The 16,239-nt window shown below is 38.5% G+C and overlaps 1 protein-coding gene, 1 long non-coding RNA gene and 1 other non-coding gene across 3 annotated transcripts in view; all 3 read left to right on the top strand.

The window, feature by feature from the left end:
* Positions 1-8,142, top strand: part of LOC100587567 (AFG3-like protein 2) — a 36,483-nt gene extending 28,341 nt beyond the window's left edge. The window contains 2 exon segments of the mRNA XM_030810033.1: positions 2,064-2,174; positions 8,105-8,142. Coding sequence (XP_030665893.1) covers positions 2,064-2,174; positions 8,105-8,142 — 149 coding nt within the window.
* A 326-nt stretch (positions 8,143-8,468) lies between these two features.
* On the top strand, positions 8,469-13,599 carry LOC115834696. The gene is made up of 2 exons (XR_004029583.1): positions 8,469-8,557; positions 12,448-13,599. It is a non-coding gene; the product is annotated as an uncharacterized LOC115834696 (long non-coding RNA).
* A 1,559-nt stretch (positions 13,600-15,158) lies between these two features.
* On the top strand, positions 15,159-15,265 carry LOC115834901. Its single transcript, XR_004029896.1, has one exon. It is a non-coding gene; the product is annotated as a U6 spliceosomal RNA (small nuclear RNA).
* Positions 15,266-16,239: the final 974 nt, after the last annotated feature.

Raw genomic sequence — 16,239 nt, 5'->3', positions numbered from 1 at the left:
TAAATATTGTAGGAATTATTCCTAAGTGTTTTTTTAAAAGCTCTATTGAAATAAAGTTAACTGAAAATCACCTGTATAAAGTATACAATTAATGGTTTCTAGTATATTTACAGGGTTGTACAACCATTACTATAATTTTAAAACATTTTGGGCTGGGCGCGGTGGCTCATACCTGTAATACCAGCACTTTGGGAGTCCGAGGCAGGTGGATCACCTGAGGTCAGGAGTTCGAGACCAGCCTGGCCAACATGGCAAAACCCTGTTTCTACTAAAAATACAAAAATTAGCCAGGCATGGTGGTACATGCCTGTAATCCCAGCTACTCGGGAGCCTGAGGCAGGAGAATGGCTTGAACCCAGGAGGCGAGGTTGCCGTGAGCCTAAATCATCCCACTGCACTCCAGCCCGGATGACAGAGCGAGATTCTGTCTCAAGACAAACTTTCTGTCTCTCTAGGTTTTTTTATTCTGTACATTTTATATAAAAATGTGGTTTTGGCCAGGTGCGGTGGCTCACACCTGTAATCCCAGCACTTTGGGATGCCGAGGCAGGTGGATCACCTGACGTCAGGAGTTCAAGACCAGCCTGGCCAATGAGGTGAAACTCCGTCTCTACTAAAAATACAAAAATTAGCTGGGCATGGTGGTGGGGAACTGTAATCCCAGCTACTCAGGAGGCTGAAGCAGGAGAATCGCTTGAACCTGGGAGGCGGAGGTTGCAGTGAGCTGAGATCACGCCATTGCACTCCAGCCTGGGTGACAAGAGCGAAACTCCGTCTCGAAAAAATAAAAATAAAATAAAAACGTGGTCTTTTGTGCCTGGCTTATGTTCACTTAACATAATGAACAGGGTTGATCCAAATTGTGGCAGGCATCAGAACTTCATTCCTTTTCGTGGCCAAGTAAATGTGCCATTGTTTGGCTATTCCACATCTTGTTGATCCACCCATCAGTTGATGGCCATTTGGGCTGTTTCCACTTCTTGGCTATTATGAGTAATGCTGCCATGAACATTGGTGTACAGATTTTTTGTGGTGTTTCTCTTGGTATATACCTAGGAGTGGAATTGCTGTGTCATATGGTAACTCTGACTTTTTGAGGAACTGCCAGGTTGTTTTAATTACCTGTGCCATTTTACATTCCCACCAGTAATGTGTGAGGGTCCCAGTTTCTCCACATCCTTGCCAGCACTCGTCACTGTCTTTTTTTATTATAGCCATCCTAGCTGGTGTGATTTGGCATCTCACTGTTGTTTTGATTTGCATTTCTCTAATGACTAGTGATGTTGAGCATCTTTTCATGTGCTTATTCCAGTAATTTTTTAATGTAAAATGTGATCCTTTCCCATTCCCTATTTCTCTCCTTCTGAATGCAAAATAAAATAAAAAAAGAACAGTTTGAGAAGTATGAAAAGACTATATACAATAGTGTGGTCAGAAGATGTTCCAGGGGTCCTAACTTTTTACTTGTCTTTGGACTTTGAAATTTATAATGTTTTAATATTTGTTTATTTAACACAGATGGTATGCTGTAGCTTATTTGTGCTACCATATACTTAACTGAAACGTTAATTTAAAGAGATGGATCTAAAAAGCATTTGACAAGCTTTTAGCTACATTTAAATTTAGTTGTTTCACTGAATGTACTAGGTGATTATAAAAATTAGGTTTCTCATCATACATCAGTACTTCACCTAATATCTATGCAAGCCATTTTCCCAACACAAGTAATAGAACTAAGTTATTTAAATGAGCATTTTTAGATGCTGTCTTAGTTTGCTGTTATGTGAGCCATATTGTCTATTACGGTAAATAGTTGCCTGTAATTATCTATTGACTACTAATACTTTCATCTTAGTTCAGAGGGCCAGAATTATACCAGGCTTACATTAAATGCTAGAATAGCTTAGGGTTATCATGAGTCAAAACAGAACTATATTTACACAAAACCTTTATTCATTGTACTGCTGATTTAAAAATTAACTATGGATTTGGCCGTCCATATCGTGTGACTGATCAGTTTGGGCGTGTTTCGGTGGGTAAGCTCTTCTGTGTTCATTTTTTAGGTGCTGATGTTGCTAATGTCTGTAATGAAGCTGCGTTGATTGCTGCAAGGCATCTGTCAGATTCCATAAATCAGAAACACTTTGAACAGGCAATTGAGCGAGTGATTGGTGGTAAGGAAACTGAACATAACTCAAGTGGAAAGGCTGATAAAATGAATTTGAGGCCAGGGATTTCTCTGTTTGGGCAAGAACTAGAAGCAAAGAAAGTGCATCCACTCAGCCCTGGGGCTCACCATACTTGTGCTCTCTTGGTGTCATGGCCCCTCCCATGCCTCCCTTCCCTGTCCTCCTTCTTCCCCCCACCGTCCCCTGCCACCTGCCCTCTGCATGGAGGTCTGTGGTGCTGGGTTAGTTTGAGATGGAAGCTCACGAATGCTTTGCTTGCACAGGCAGCCAGCAGTGAGGTGTCTACCCATGAATTATACCAATCAAGTTTGTTAAAAGCTCACAACCTTCCTGTTTACAAAAGTTTCATCACATGAGTAGAGATGCTCTGTGCTAGATACAGGTTGTGGGTGTAAAATATCTGTAACAGCTGGGCATGGTGGCCCACGCCTGTAATCCCAGCACTTTGGGAGGCCAAGGCGGGCAGATCACAAGGTCAGGAGTTTGAGACCAGCCTGGCTAACATAGTGAAACCCCATCTCTACTAAAAATACAAAGATTAGCCAGGCGTGGTGGTGCGTACTTGAAGTCTCAGCTACTTGGAAGGCTGAGGCAGGAGAATCACTTGAACCCGGGAGGCAGAGGTTGTGGTGAGCCGAGATCGCGCCACTGCACTCCAGCCTGGGCAACAGAGTGAGATTCTGTCTCAAAAAATAATAATAATAAATAACATAAAATAAAATAAAATAGCTGTAACAGGCATAGAGCTGGAAGTGCTTCCTCAGTCAGCATAGGGGGAGTGCACACAGCGCGTTTTCTTAGCATTCCATAGGGCTTCTGATTTAATCCCCAAAGGCAAGTAGCAATTCAAGTACTCGGGCATTCAACGGAGGGTGAAGCCCTGCGCCAGGCAGAGTTCCACAGAATAGGAGGGGTGTGCCCCAGGCTCAGGATGAAACTGGGGTGTGGCGTGGAAGTGGCCTGGCAGATGGACTTGAGGCAGTCTACCCTGTGTTGAGGGAGAGTAAACTGGTCAGTTTTGGAAAGTCTTGAATGTTAAGCTCAAAGGCTTTTAAAATTTTGTCCTATGGCCAGTGTTGAATTAAGGTGGGTTTTTTGTTTTGTTTTGTTTTTTGTTTTTTGAGACAGAGTCTCATTCTGTCACCCAGGCTGGGATACAGTGGCACAATCTTGGCTCGCTGCAACCTCTGCCTCCAGAGTTCAAATAAACAGCCTTCCGAGTAGCTGCTATTTACAGGTGCCTGCCACCACGCCTGGCTAATTTTTGTTATTTTTAGTAGAGAAGGGGTTTCACCATGGTGGCCAGGCTGGTCTCAAACTCCTGACCTTGTGATCTGCCCGCCTTGGCCTCCCAAAGTGCTGGGATTACAGGCATGGGCTAAGGTGCCCGGCCTATTGTTTATTATATATTGTATGATATATAGTACTGATATACCATATATGTATATAACAGATATAATCTTTTATATATATATACACATTAGATGAAAAGTACATTTTCATTTTACAGGGAGTTCTTTCCAGTCAAATCATCAAAAAGTCTAAAATTGGGCAAATACTTTTTTCCAGATCTACAAGTTACTTGTGTATGCAGGAAAAAGTCCTTCACATTTCTGGTCTAAGAATTTAAATTAAAAGACAAATGAAACAGTGTTCCAGCCACAATATTTGTTGAGGGTGTTTTACACTTCTGCCTAAAGTCTTAAGTTGCTTGATTACTTTTAAATAGGTTGGTAAATATTACATTTAAAAAATATGTATGCCGTTACCCATCAATTCCATTATACTATTACACCCTTAGGAAATAAAGATGCATGCGCTTTATCTTTCGCAACTTATTTTTAAAAGAACCCGTAGAATGGATCCTATAAATTTCAGTTGCATCCGAAGGATGGAAATATGTGACCATCGCAGGTGGCACAGTAGATACACAAGTACATTGATGTGCGAAGGTGTGTTTTGTTATAGCTAGCGAGGAAAGAAAATGAGTTAAATTATACATACACACAAATACTGTGGTCTTGTTTTAGCAAAAAATATGTACAAAATATAAAATTTTTCATTGCTGAGCATTTGTGTTTTCCTTTTTCTGATGTGATTGCTGCAGTGAACATATACAAAACTAGTAAAGTTTATTAATATTAATAAAGGAATAATCCTTGGGAAGGAAGATGAATCTTAGAATATTAAAAATAATTTATCGCTTTCTATTTTTTTATCACTATTGTGTGTATTATTACCTTCTTCGAACTTTTAGCTTCTTCAGAAGTAAAAAGGGAATGTTTTTATCTGTTTCCAGATTTTATTATCTATATGTTTTGTTACGTACATATGTTTTCTTATATATTCATTCAATTTATGCAAACGATAGATAAAGTATGTTCTTTAAAAATGAAGATAACATAAGTAATTGCTATTGCAAAAATATTGCTTGATATGAGTTTATTGTAAAATATTGAACTCCCCAGCTGTATTATCCATTCTTTCATTGCATTTATTCATGGAATATAACCTGAGTACCTGTTATGTAGGAGACATATTCTATCTCTCAGGACCCTTCTATCCTTAAAAACTTCATGTTTACCTGCCCTGCCTGCACAAGCTTGAGAGATTTAAAATGGGAATATTGGGACTTAATCTCCTTGAAACTTTGTCTCCCACCTTCCAAACAAAAGCATTTCTGAAGTTAGAAAATAGTAGAAGATAACCTTTAACTGCCCTTTCAAAAGTTTATCAGTCTTAAATACTAATATTAATCATTGGAAAGTCTTATTTGCATATATTCTGTAAGTATAAGTATTGAATAAAATGAGCCATACGTATTCATTTGAATCATGAGTTTCCTTTGGCTTCAATTTCTTTGAAAATCAAGGAATTTGTTTAAAAATGCATTATTGTCATTTCAGTGCTCTTTCCCCATAGTACCTTTAAGAACTAAAATGTTTTTTTCTTGTAAATTTGTTTGAGTTCATTGTAGATTCTGCATATTAGCCCTTTGTCAGATGAGTAGGTTGCAAAAATTTTCTCCCATTCTGTAGGTTGCCTGTTCACTCTGATGGTAGTTTCTTTTGCTGTGCAGAAGCTCTTTAGTTTAATTAGATCCCATTTGTCAATTTTGTCTGTTGTTGCCATTGCTTTTGGTGTTTTAGACATGAAGGCCTTGCCCACGCCTATGTCCTGAATGGTATTGCCTAGGTTTTCTTGTAGTATTTTAACATTTAAGTCTTTAATCCATCTTGAATTAATTTTTGTATAAGGTGTCAGGAAGGGATCCAGTTTCAGCTTTCTACATATGGCTAGCCAGTTTTCCCAGCACCATTTATTAAATAGGGAATCCTTTCCCCATTTCTTGTTTTTGCCAGGTTTGCCAAAGATCAGGTAGTTGTAGATATGCGGCATCATTTCTGAGGGCTCTGTTCTGTTCCATTGATCTATGTCTCTGTTGTGGTAGCAGTACCATGCTGTTTTGGTTACTGTAGTCTTGTAGTATAGTTTGAAGTCAGGTAGCGTGATGCCTCCAGCTTTGTTCTTTTGGCTTAGGATTGACTTGGTGATGCGGGCTCTTTTTTGGTTCCATATGAACTTTAAAGTAGTTTTTTCCAATTCTGTGAAGAAAGTCATTGGTAGCTTGATGGGGATGGCATTGAATCTATAAATTACCTTGGGCAGTATGGCCATTTTCACGATATTGATTCTTCCAACCCATGAGCATGGAATGTTCTTCCATTTGTTTGTATCCTCTTTTATTTCATTGAGCAGTACAAATTTACAAGAAAAAAACAAACAACCCCATCAAAAAGTGGGCAAAGGACATGAACGGACACTTCTCAAAAGAAGACATTTATGCAGCCAAAAAACACATGAAGAAATGCTCATCATCACTGGCCATCAGAGAAATGCAAATCAAAACCACAGTGAGATACCATCTCACACCAGTTAGAATGGCCATCATTAAAAAATCAGGAAACAACAGGTGCTGGAGAGGATGTGGAGAAATAGGAACACTTTTACACCGTTGGTGGGACTGTAAACTAGTTCAACCATTGTGGAAGTCAGTGTGGCGATTCCTCAGGGATCTAGAACTAGAAATACCATTTGACCCAGCCATCCCATTACTGGGTATATACCCAAAGGACTATAAATCATGCTGCTATAAAGACACATGCATGCGTATGTTTATTGCGGCACTATTCACAATAGCAAAGAGTTGGGACCAACCCAAATGTCCAACAACGATAGACTGGATTAAGAAAATGTGGCACATATACACCATGGAATACTATGCAGCCATAAAAAATGATGAGTTCATGTCCTTTGTAGGGACATGGATGAAACTGGAAAACATCATTCTCAGTAAACTATCTCAAGGACAAAAAACCAAACACCGCATGTTCTCACTCATAGGTGGGAACTGAACAATGAGAACTCATGGACACAGGAAGGGGAACATCACACTCCGGGGACTGTTGTGGGGTTGGGGGAGGGGGGAGGGACAGCATTAGGAGATATACCTAATGCTAAATGATGAGTTAATGGGTGCAGGAAATCATATGTAACAAACCTGCACATTGTGCACGTGTACCCTAAAACCTAAAGTATAATAAAAAGAAAAAAAAAGAACTAAAATATATTTATGTGCCAGTTATATGCCTAGAACTGCCCTAGACCTGCTGAGTATACCATATTCTATTCACTGTAAGGTCTCATGGATTGTGTGATGCCCCACTATTTTATATATCAATAACATAATTTTTAAAATGCTACTTATGGTTAATAATAAGTGGCATTCAATGTCAGAAGTATTAAAATGTGACCTACTGTTTAAGCCATCCTACAAAGTAGTATAATTGTATCTTTTACCTAATTAAAATGTTTTTGTTAAGTAGTAGTAATAGTAACAATTATAATATCTGGCTGGGTGCAGTGGCTCACACCTGCAATCCCAGAACTTTGGGAGGTTAAGGTGAGAGGATTGCTCGATGCCAGGAGTTTGAGACCATCCTGGGCAACAAAGTGAGATTCTTACTCTACACAAATTTTTCTTTTTTTTTTTTTTTTTTTTTGAGACGGAGTCTTGCTCTGTAGCCCAGGCTGGAGTGCAGCGGCGCCATCTGGCTCACTGCGAGCTCCGCCTCCCAGGTTTATGCCATTCTCCTGCCTCAGCCTCTCCGAGTAGCTGGGACTACAGGCACCCGCCACCATGCCCGGCTAATTTTTTGTATTTTTAGTAGAGACGGGGTTTCACCGTGGTCTCGATCTCCTGACCTCGTGATCCGCCCGCCTCGGCCTCCCAAAGTGCTGGGATTACAAGCGTGAGCCACTGCGCCCGGCCTCTACACAAATTTTTAAATAAATAGCTGGGCCTGCTGGTGCACATCTGTAGTCCCAGCTACTCAGGAGGCTGGGGATGGAGGATCGCTTGAGCTCAGGAGTTCCAGGCTGCAGTGAGCTATAGTTACATCATTGCACTCCAGCCTGGGCAAAAGAGTGAGACATTGTCTCAAAAAACAAAAATCTTACAGTTATTGAGTTGCTGTAGAAACTATTCTAACTACATAGCTTCTCATTTAAGCATCACGATGGTGTCCTATGAGATAGCTACTATTGTCATCTTTATTAATGAGGAAGTTGAGGCACAGAAAGGCTAAGCAATAGTTGGTAAGTGACAGGGTTTAAAGTAGGACTCAAGCCATAGTTGAACTGAATCCAAAGCCTGATCTCTCTTCAAATAGGCTGCTGTATTCATTAAGGCAGTTGAGCAATAAGAGCCAGTAAGTATTGCACTTTCTTCAAAAACATTAAGAGTTTGGAAGGCAGAGGAAAAACATGCTATTGAATTTTTACAGTTACATGAATGATTGTATGTTTTGAGATGTTGCACTACAGTTTCCTGAAAAGTCCTCTTACTCTCATAGAACTGCTCTACATTTGGCCTGTGCCAGTGGCCATGTGAAAGTGGTCACTCTCCTTGTTAGCAGAAAATACCAGATTGATATCTGTGACAAAGAACACAGAACACCTTTGATACAGGTACATTAGAGCCAACTCTTATAGCATGAGATGGATTTGATTTGCATATATAGAATTAAAATAAATGGATCTCATTTAAATATAACTACTTGGTGAAACCTGTGGGGAACGTGTATTTTGAATTCTTGGAATTTACAATCTATTTGTTGGTCTAATACGGACAGGCTGTCCATTGCCAGGAAGAGGCTTGTGCCATTATTCTGCTGGAACGTGGCGCCAATCCAAACCTTAAGGATATCTACGGCAACACTGCTCTCCATTATGCTGTGTATAGTGAGAGCACCTCGCTGGCAAAAAAACTGCTTTTCCATGGTGCAAATATTGAAGCACTGGACAAGGTATAGATCAATCAACTTTCTTTCCAAAATATTTGTTTTAACATTGACATAGGTAAGGGTCAATTTTTTATGTTTGGAAGCTCAACCATTCCCTGAATGCAAATGCAAATTATTTTGAAATAACTAAGATTTTATTTTAAATATTGATACTTTTAAAGGAGCATTAAAGGGCACAGCTTTATAAAACGCACTTTGGAAAATATTTGTGAATCTGTTAAAGGTAAAAACCTTTTCAACTTTTTTTTTATACATGGTTATTCTTTCCTTTTTTTTCCCCCTAATTAGTGGAAAACAACACAGGAAAGAAAATACAGCCTGGAAATAGGCTTTATCTTAAAACTCAAACAAAACTAAAGCAACTTACAATAAGTGGACATGTTGCTGCTGCTGATAATTTTCTGAGAAACTGATGTATCATCTCTCAGTGGCACAAGGCTTAAGAGGGAAAAATGGGAACGGAAAAGGAGAGCAATCAGAAATATGCAGGTCACTTGGAAATTAGGTAATGAGGGAAAATGCCAAAAAGAGTTTTTTGTTTTTTTTTTTAGTTTGTTGTTCTTCCAGTTTATGTGTTGAGACAAGGTGCTCTTTTGCTTTGGGTCTAATAATTTTTGGTTTGAAAATGAGAGTGAATTGAAACTTGCCTAGAGATTAATTTTAGGAAGACTTTGAGGAAACCAGATTGGCAGTGAATAGGTGGTGATGAAGTGAGAAACACTTCAGCAGAAGGTGGAACAAATTATTAACTGACTTACTGTCCATCCTGGCAGAAACAGCCACTTAGATAAGAGTCTAAAGACTCCTCTCAAACCCACATCTTGGTGGGAAGGTGGGAGATGAGGAGCTTATAAATAGCAAAATCAAGTGGGATTTTGAGTTTACTTCTCTCTATTCTACTCATACCCAGGAAACTTAACTGGAGCTTTAATAAATGACTCACTCTTTTCTCTTTTTGGCCACATGTCCAACTGATAAAGGGAATTAGCCATGGAGGTGAGAGACGAGACTGAAGCGATCGCTGCACTAATTCTCAGAATTGTGCATTACAGTGACCTGAGGACATTTTGTGAAAAATCTACAATTGTAGGCTTTCCCCTGAGGATTTTGATGTTATAGACGTAATAAGGCCTGAACATTTTTAAAACCGTTTTCTTGAAGCTGGGCACAGTGACATGTTCCTGTAGTCCCAGCTTGAGCCTGAGTTTAAGTTCAGCTTGAGCAACGTAGTGAGACTCTTGCCTCTAACAACAATAACAGCAAAAAAAAAAAAACCTCAAGGTTCGGATACACTCCTGATTAAGAACCCCAGAATAGATAAGCGCAACATATACATCTCTGTATCTCAAAAACGTAAGAAATCTCTAGAAGAATTGGCATTTGATAGGTGCTACTTCCTTCAAAGTTCTTCTTTTCAATAATATTAGCCTGACTTATCTGTCTTCCTCTACGTCTGTGACTGGGAAGTGAAAGGAAATATTACTGGCAATATCTCTCAGCTTACAGAATAACCCCTTTTCCTTCCCACCATTAATCATTCACTAACATGCAAAGAGTCTTTAGAAATTTGCTTATGGGTAATCTTTCAATAAGTAGAGGCTGACCTTTTCATGATTTGATGTCCCTTTGTCACCATGCACGTGATTGATTATGTGTCAGCAAATGTTCATTACAAGTTGGGCTTTCTCAGTTAGAATAGTAGCAAATCCTAGACTATTTTTTTTAGTTGAAGTTGTATTCTGAACTAGCTCAGTATGTTTGTTAAGTTTATAGAGCTTTAGCATAACGGAAATGTCAGTTTTAAACACAAATCCATGGAGTTAATAAAAATACACATATGAATTCTTTTAATACTTTAGTTTTAGCAGTCCTATGAGCCAATTATCTATTTGGTTAATGATCTGGGAAAATTATACACAAACATATTTTAAATGAATAAATGTTGGAAAAATTCTTGAAGCAGGTATTATGAGTCTTTTTTAGCAATTTTTATTATATATGAGAGCCTGATGTTTTGGTAAAACATATGATACTAGAGGAAGAAAATATTTTACATGCAAATACTTGGATTATACACAACCATTTAGTCACACATTAATACCGAATATAAAAACACAAGGGGGGCTATATTCTAATGTGGTACACAGATTTGTTTGTTTGCCTCTATAAGTTGAATCAACATGTAAAATTTAGAAGACTGGTGTAGAAATCTGGCCTTCAGCCTTATCCTAAAAAATCAAATCTGGTGTCCCCTGAGTTTCTATCACTGTTTGGTCTGCCGTGCAGAGGTTGCCCCTTTAGAGAAGGCATGTATTCTCCAGTTTGCTACTGTGCCCACCTTAGTACTTCCTTTACTCAGGCAACCTTCCTTTGTCCTCGTAAGTATTTGAGTTTACAACTCCTATGGTATAGTATATTTTGATAAAGATTTCAAGGTTTTTAAGTCAGCGCATATTTGTCATAATATATAGTCTATAGAGTATATAAATCCCTCCGTTATGGAGATGAATTTTAGAATTTAGAAGTTTTGGAAACTTGTTTCTTTATATACACCACAAATAATTATCTGCCCATAAGAATGCCTAGAAGCCTTTTTAGGTTATTCCCGGTTATAGTTGGATAATTTACAAATATTGCAGACATTACGTCTCTCTCCTCAGTGCTCTTCCTTAGAAATGCAAGTGACTTACTGGCTTTTATCATGCCAGAAATAATTCATATGGATCAGTATGAAGACATTTATTGATAAGCCATTATGTTTTTATTTCCGATTTATATTTTCTCTAAAATAAAAAATAAAATAATTTTAAGTAGCCATTTAAGTGGAAGCCAGTAAGAAATGGATTTAAAAAGTAGAGCTGCACTAGGGTCCTGGGATTACCATTATAATTGAGAATAGTATTTCTTACTGAGCTTTGGTTTTTTAAATATTTGTTCTTAAGTTTTCTAAACCTGTCTCTCTTACACGGAACGTACTGAGCTTTCTAACAAGAAAGATAAAAATCTATTCTCTTGTATTAGGAAAAAAAAAACCCATGGACTATTTAATAATAAGGAAAATAAGTGCATTTGAAGCCAATCTCTCTTAATGCAGAGCTCATTTCCATAGTGAGCCATTTGGAGCAGGAGTGCCTGACATTGGCATCTGGGATCCTGACACCATTGATAGAAGTGAATCAAGCAAGTTTGTACCACCCAGAGGAAGCCTCCACCTGTATTGGGAAGCTCTGGCAACTGTATCTCTGAAACTCTTAATTTCTCAAATGTTAATGTTTGCCACAAATAGTATTGTCAAATGGGGATTAGGTAAAATTCAAGAGATTTCTTGATTATTAGACATATCATACAGTTTTGTAATACTTCTCAAATGCAGATGGTCATGGAGTCTTTCTCTTGGGGTATAATACTTCTGGTAAAGCACATATTCTTTGGAATATAGTTTAAGAAGCACTGCTTTAGTGAGAATAATTTAGATCATTAATTTATGTAAAAAACTTAACATGTCTGCTACTATGTCTTAGGGTGTTGGGGCTATAGAGACAACAGATACAGCCCTTGCCTCAAGCAGCTCTTGGTTTCAGTGGGAAACAGTGAAATGATTACAATGTACCATGCTAAGTGCTGTGATCAAAGCAAGGATTCTTGGGACTGGGAAGTGTTTAAAGTGAGTTGTGGCAATGACCACAGTTAATCCGGGGAGACAGAGGAGGGTTGTTTGCAAGGCAAAGAGCAGCACATCAGAAAGCACAGAGGAGTGAGAAGGAAGGGACAGCTTTTCATTTACTTCCTTCTATATTGTATGTTGAAGTTCAAAGCATCTTAGAGAAGATTTTCAGTTCAGTTGAGAAATATGTAATTTTGTGAATTATTAAGATTTTTCTGCTATTTTATAGGACAATAATACCCCACTTTTATTCGCTATAATTTGCAAGAAAGAGAAAATGGTGGAATTTTTATTGAAAAACAAAACAAGTACACAGGCCGTTGATAGGCTGAGACGGTACAGTAGTTTTTTTTTTTTTTAAATAAAAACCTGCATATTCTAGAGTGGTAACAGTCACTGAAGTCAGAAATATTAATAAGAAGATTAACATAATTATTGGCATATAATAAAAAATATCACCATGAATAATCAGATAGATCAGCAAATATTTGGACGGAGTGATATAAAGAACAGTATAGAGTAGGATTCATCTTCTCTTATAATATAGAGTGTTTGTTATTTATAATTGGATGTTTTTGGTACTGTAATCTTTTATTAGCTAAAGGGTTTTGTATTAGTTTTATTATTTTTTTTTTTTTGAGATGGAGTCTCGCTCTGTTGCCAGGCTGGAGTACAGTGGTGTGATCTTGGCTCACTGCAACCTCCACCTCCCAGGCTCAAGTGATTCTCCTGCCTCGGCCTCCCAACTAGCTGGGACTACAGGTGCTGGACACCATGCCCAGCTAAGTTTTGTATTTTTAGTAGAGATGAGATTTCACCATATTGGCCAGGATGGCCTCAATCTCTTGACCTTGTGATCTGCTCTCCTTGGCTTCCCGAAGTGCTGCGATTACAGGCATGAGCCACTGCACCTGACCAGTTTTATTAATTTTTAAAGTGTGGACCTTTAGTTCATGACTGCTAGAATTATCCTTATTATGATTATTGTTGTTGTTGTTTTCAGCCTGCAGATAACTCTTATCTGACCCCTGGCTGATTTGAATTGTAATATATCAGACTAGGAAAGCAATGGGGTAATCTTCATCTAAATATTTGCCTGCTTTAGATAAGTGACCTCAGCACAGTTTCTTGGCCATCAAAGGACTATAAGTTAGCAACTTGTATTATGTCATACCCCAGTGGGACGAGAGGCTTCCTTGTCCCTTTCTTTTAGCCTTGGTGATAATTTACAAAGATGAACACCTGAGCACCCTAGATGCTTATAGACCCAAGCTAGTACCTGCAAATGGTTATTACGTCTACACTGACAGGTGGATATTAAATTGGTAAAGTGTATCAAACTAGCTGTTTAAAAAAGTCTTTATTAAAGTTCTTGAGTGGAGTGATGTCTTTGTTATTTTAGAACAGCCCTCATGCTTGCCGTGCACTATGACTCACCGGGTATTGTCAACATCCTTCTTAAGCAAAATGTTAATGTCTTTACTCACGACATGTGTGGAAGAGATGCAGAAGATTACGCTATTTCTCCCCATTTGACAAAGTAAGTGTTTATGTTAAAAGGCCAGTTAATACTAAACTGAAGTTTAAAATAATTGCAACTCTTCCATCTTATACATTAGGTGAGAGTTCCTAGTTTGGTTCAGATCTTTGAAATAGCAATGAGTTTGTCTACCTTTTAGCCAGAAATCAAGCAGAAGTCTAGATTAGTTAGAAGTAGAGTGCAAGACTTTTTCAGGATTTTTAAGACCTTTATCCCTAGGGATCTCAGTGTTGTTCATTTTATTCTAAGTTATAATCCCCATGCATGGGATAAAAAGAGCCACATCTTTGGCTTCTTTCCCTTTCCTTTCTTTTTTTTTGTTTTGTTTTGTAGAGACAAGGTCTCACTCTGTTACCCTGGCTGGTCTTGAACTCTTGAGCTCAAGTAATCCCCCTGCCCCGGCCTCTCACAGTGCTAGCCACCATGCCTGGCCTGACTTTTCTGATTAGTTGTTGGGTCTTGAAATGGCCAATTTAGCAGAAAATCTTGTGTTTTCCCCTGGGGCTATCTCCTGTGTCTTCCTTCTTTGAATTTTCCAAGAAGCTAAGGGGTTTCCTAAGTCAAAGGAAGGCAATCTTTCTTTAAAAGTCAGAAGAAGGGGAAAAAAGGCCATTCTGATCATTCTGTTGTTTCCATGGACTCACTTGCTGTATTGTTGCCATTGTAACCAGTCCTGCAATCTGATAATGATTGACCTGTGCCACCAGGATGCCTTCACTCACTCAGGCCCCTCAGTTTTCATGCTGATTCATACATAGAGTTCATGTATTTATTAGTTTTATTAGTTTGTGGTGTTTATTAGTTTATGTACTTATGCTCAGTCACTGTTCCCAGCACCCTGATCTGGCAGCTAGGCCTCCTAGCTTTACCAACACAAATATTGAGCAAGTTGATCCTCACCCTACACTAAAAACCTTCTTTGGAGCTCACATCTTAGCTAGGCTTAGCCTAAGCATTCATGGTATGTTACCCTTTGAGAGCCATATTTGTCTTTTCTTTAACCAATATTAGTTGGGATTGTTCTCAACAGTCAGGGATGTTCAAATAATGTTGCAGGAAGAGATTAGGTTTCCCTTTCCCTTCTGCTATCAGATCTGTACCTTGAGGCTTTTTTTACATCCTGTGGAGCAGCTTTGGTTAGGTAGCAGAAGGTTCCATGTTATCTTTCCACTGAGTCGTGGGAACCAGCTTGTAGTTGGCCCCTCAAGTAAGGTGTCTCTGTGATAATGAAAATCTCCTGGGCTAATCACAACTCTTCCTCAAATTTTAAATATATTTTAAAATTCTGCCTCACAGGAAGCCATTCAATCAAATTCTCTGAATCTAAAGTGGGTGAGTTGGATTTAACAGAGCTAAGCCTCATCCAGGACTCACGAGTATCCATGTATCAAACAGGCTTTGTACTTGTTTCAGCAGCACATATTTTAAAATTCGATCAATACAGAGCAGATAAGCATGGCTGCTGCCTAGGGATGGCACACATATTCAGAAAGCGTTCCATATTTTGCATAGTCCCGGGAAGGTCATTTGAGTATTTGTTGAGTAGCTCCAAGGAAGCAGTGTGAGTGAAACTAAAACAGGAGACACCCAATTTTGAAATTGTGATTATCACTATAAAACTATTGATGTAAGGTGATCTCTGAAATGAGAACAGAGCTGAGTAATAATGGGATGTTACTTGTTGTTGGCACATGTCTTGGAAATGAGAAAATGTGAACTTGCATTTCCTTCATGGAACTGAAAAACAATCAAAGCAGGGTTTTGTCTTGTCTGTTAGTTGGAGAGGACCATGGAGATCCAGCATCCTAGCACAGATGTGCTGGCTTACAGTTTGAGGGAGGTAGAGAAGGAGCGGTAGTTGTCCAAGCCATGTTTTGACACCCATTAGTTTTCTGCCTTTGGTGTGATTGATGAGCTCAGTGATGGGAGACAATTAGGTCATCTATTTTAATGAGATTAGTTATGAATTAGGTAAAATGCCCTGAATTACAAGCCACAAAGAATACAACTAATAACCAAAATTAGCACTTAATAACATTTTCTGAAAACTGCAACATTTGAATATTAGAACTTACAGAAAAAAACACACACCAAAGTTTTATTTGGGATTCCAAAATGGTTTCAGCAATAAAGTTCAAGAATAAATTATTCCATTGCTTTACTATTTCTCTGAAAATTTAAACAGGTAATCTCATTACACCTTCCTAACAACCTAGTGAAGTAAGGTAGCAAAATCCGTATTTTCAGAAGAAACCACGAAGCCGAAGAGAAGCAACTCGTCTGAAAACAAAATACCTATTGGTTACGGGGTGAGGACTTACTCCGAGTGCAGGACACTTTGCATGATGTCCAGCTAACTAGAGTTCCTTTACTGAGCTGTGCTTCGTCCATTTATGAGTACTTTACTTTTTTTCTTCTTTAATTATAACCTTAATAAACTTGTAAGCTTTAAAACTTTGAAGTGTATGGGACATTAAAATT

The sequence above is a fragment of the Nomascus leucogenys genome, chromosome 4 (genome assembly GCF_006542625.1).
Source record: "Nomascus leucogenys isolate Asia chromosome 4, Asia_NLE_v1, whole genome shotgun sequence".
Lineage (NCBI taxonomy): Eukaryota > Metazoa > Chordata > Mammalia > Primates > Hylobatidae > Nomascus > Nomascus leucogenys.
This window is presented reverse-complemented; position numbering and strand designations above follow the sequence as displayed.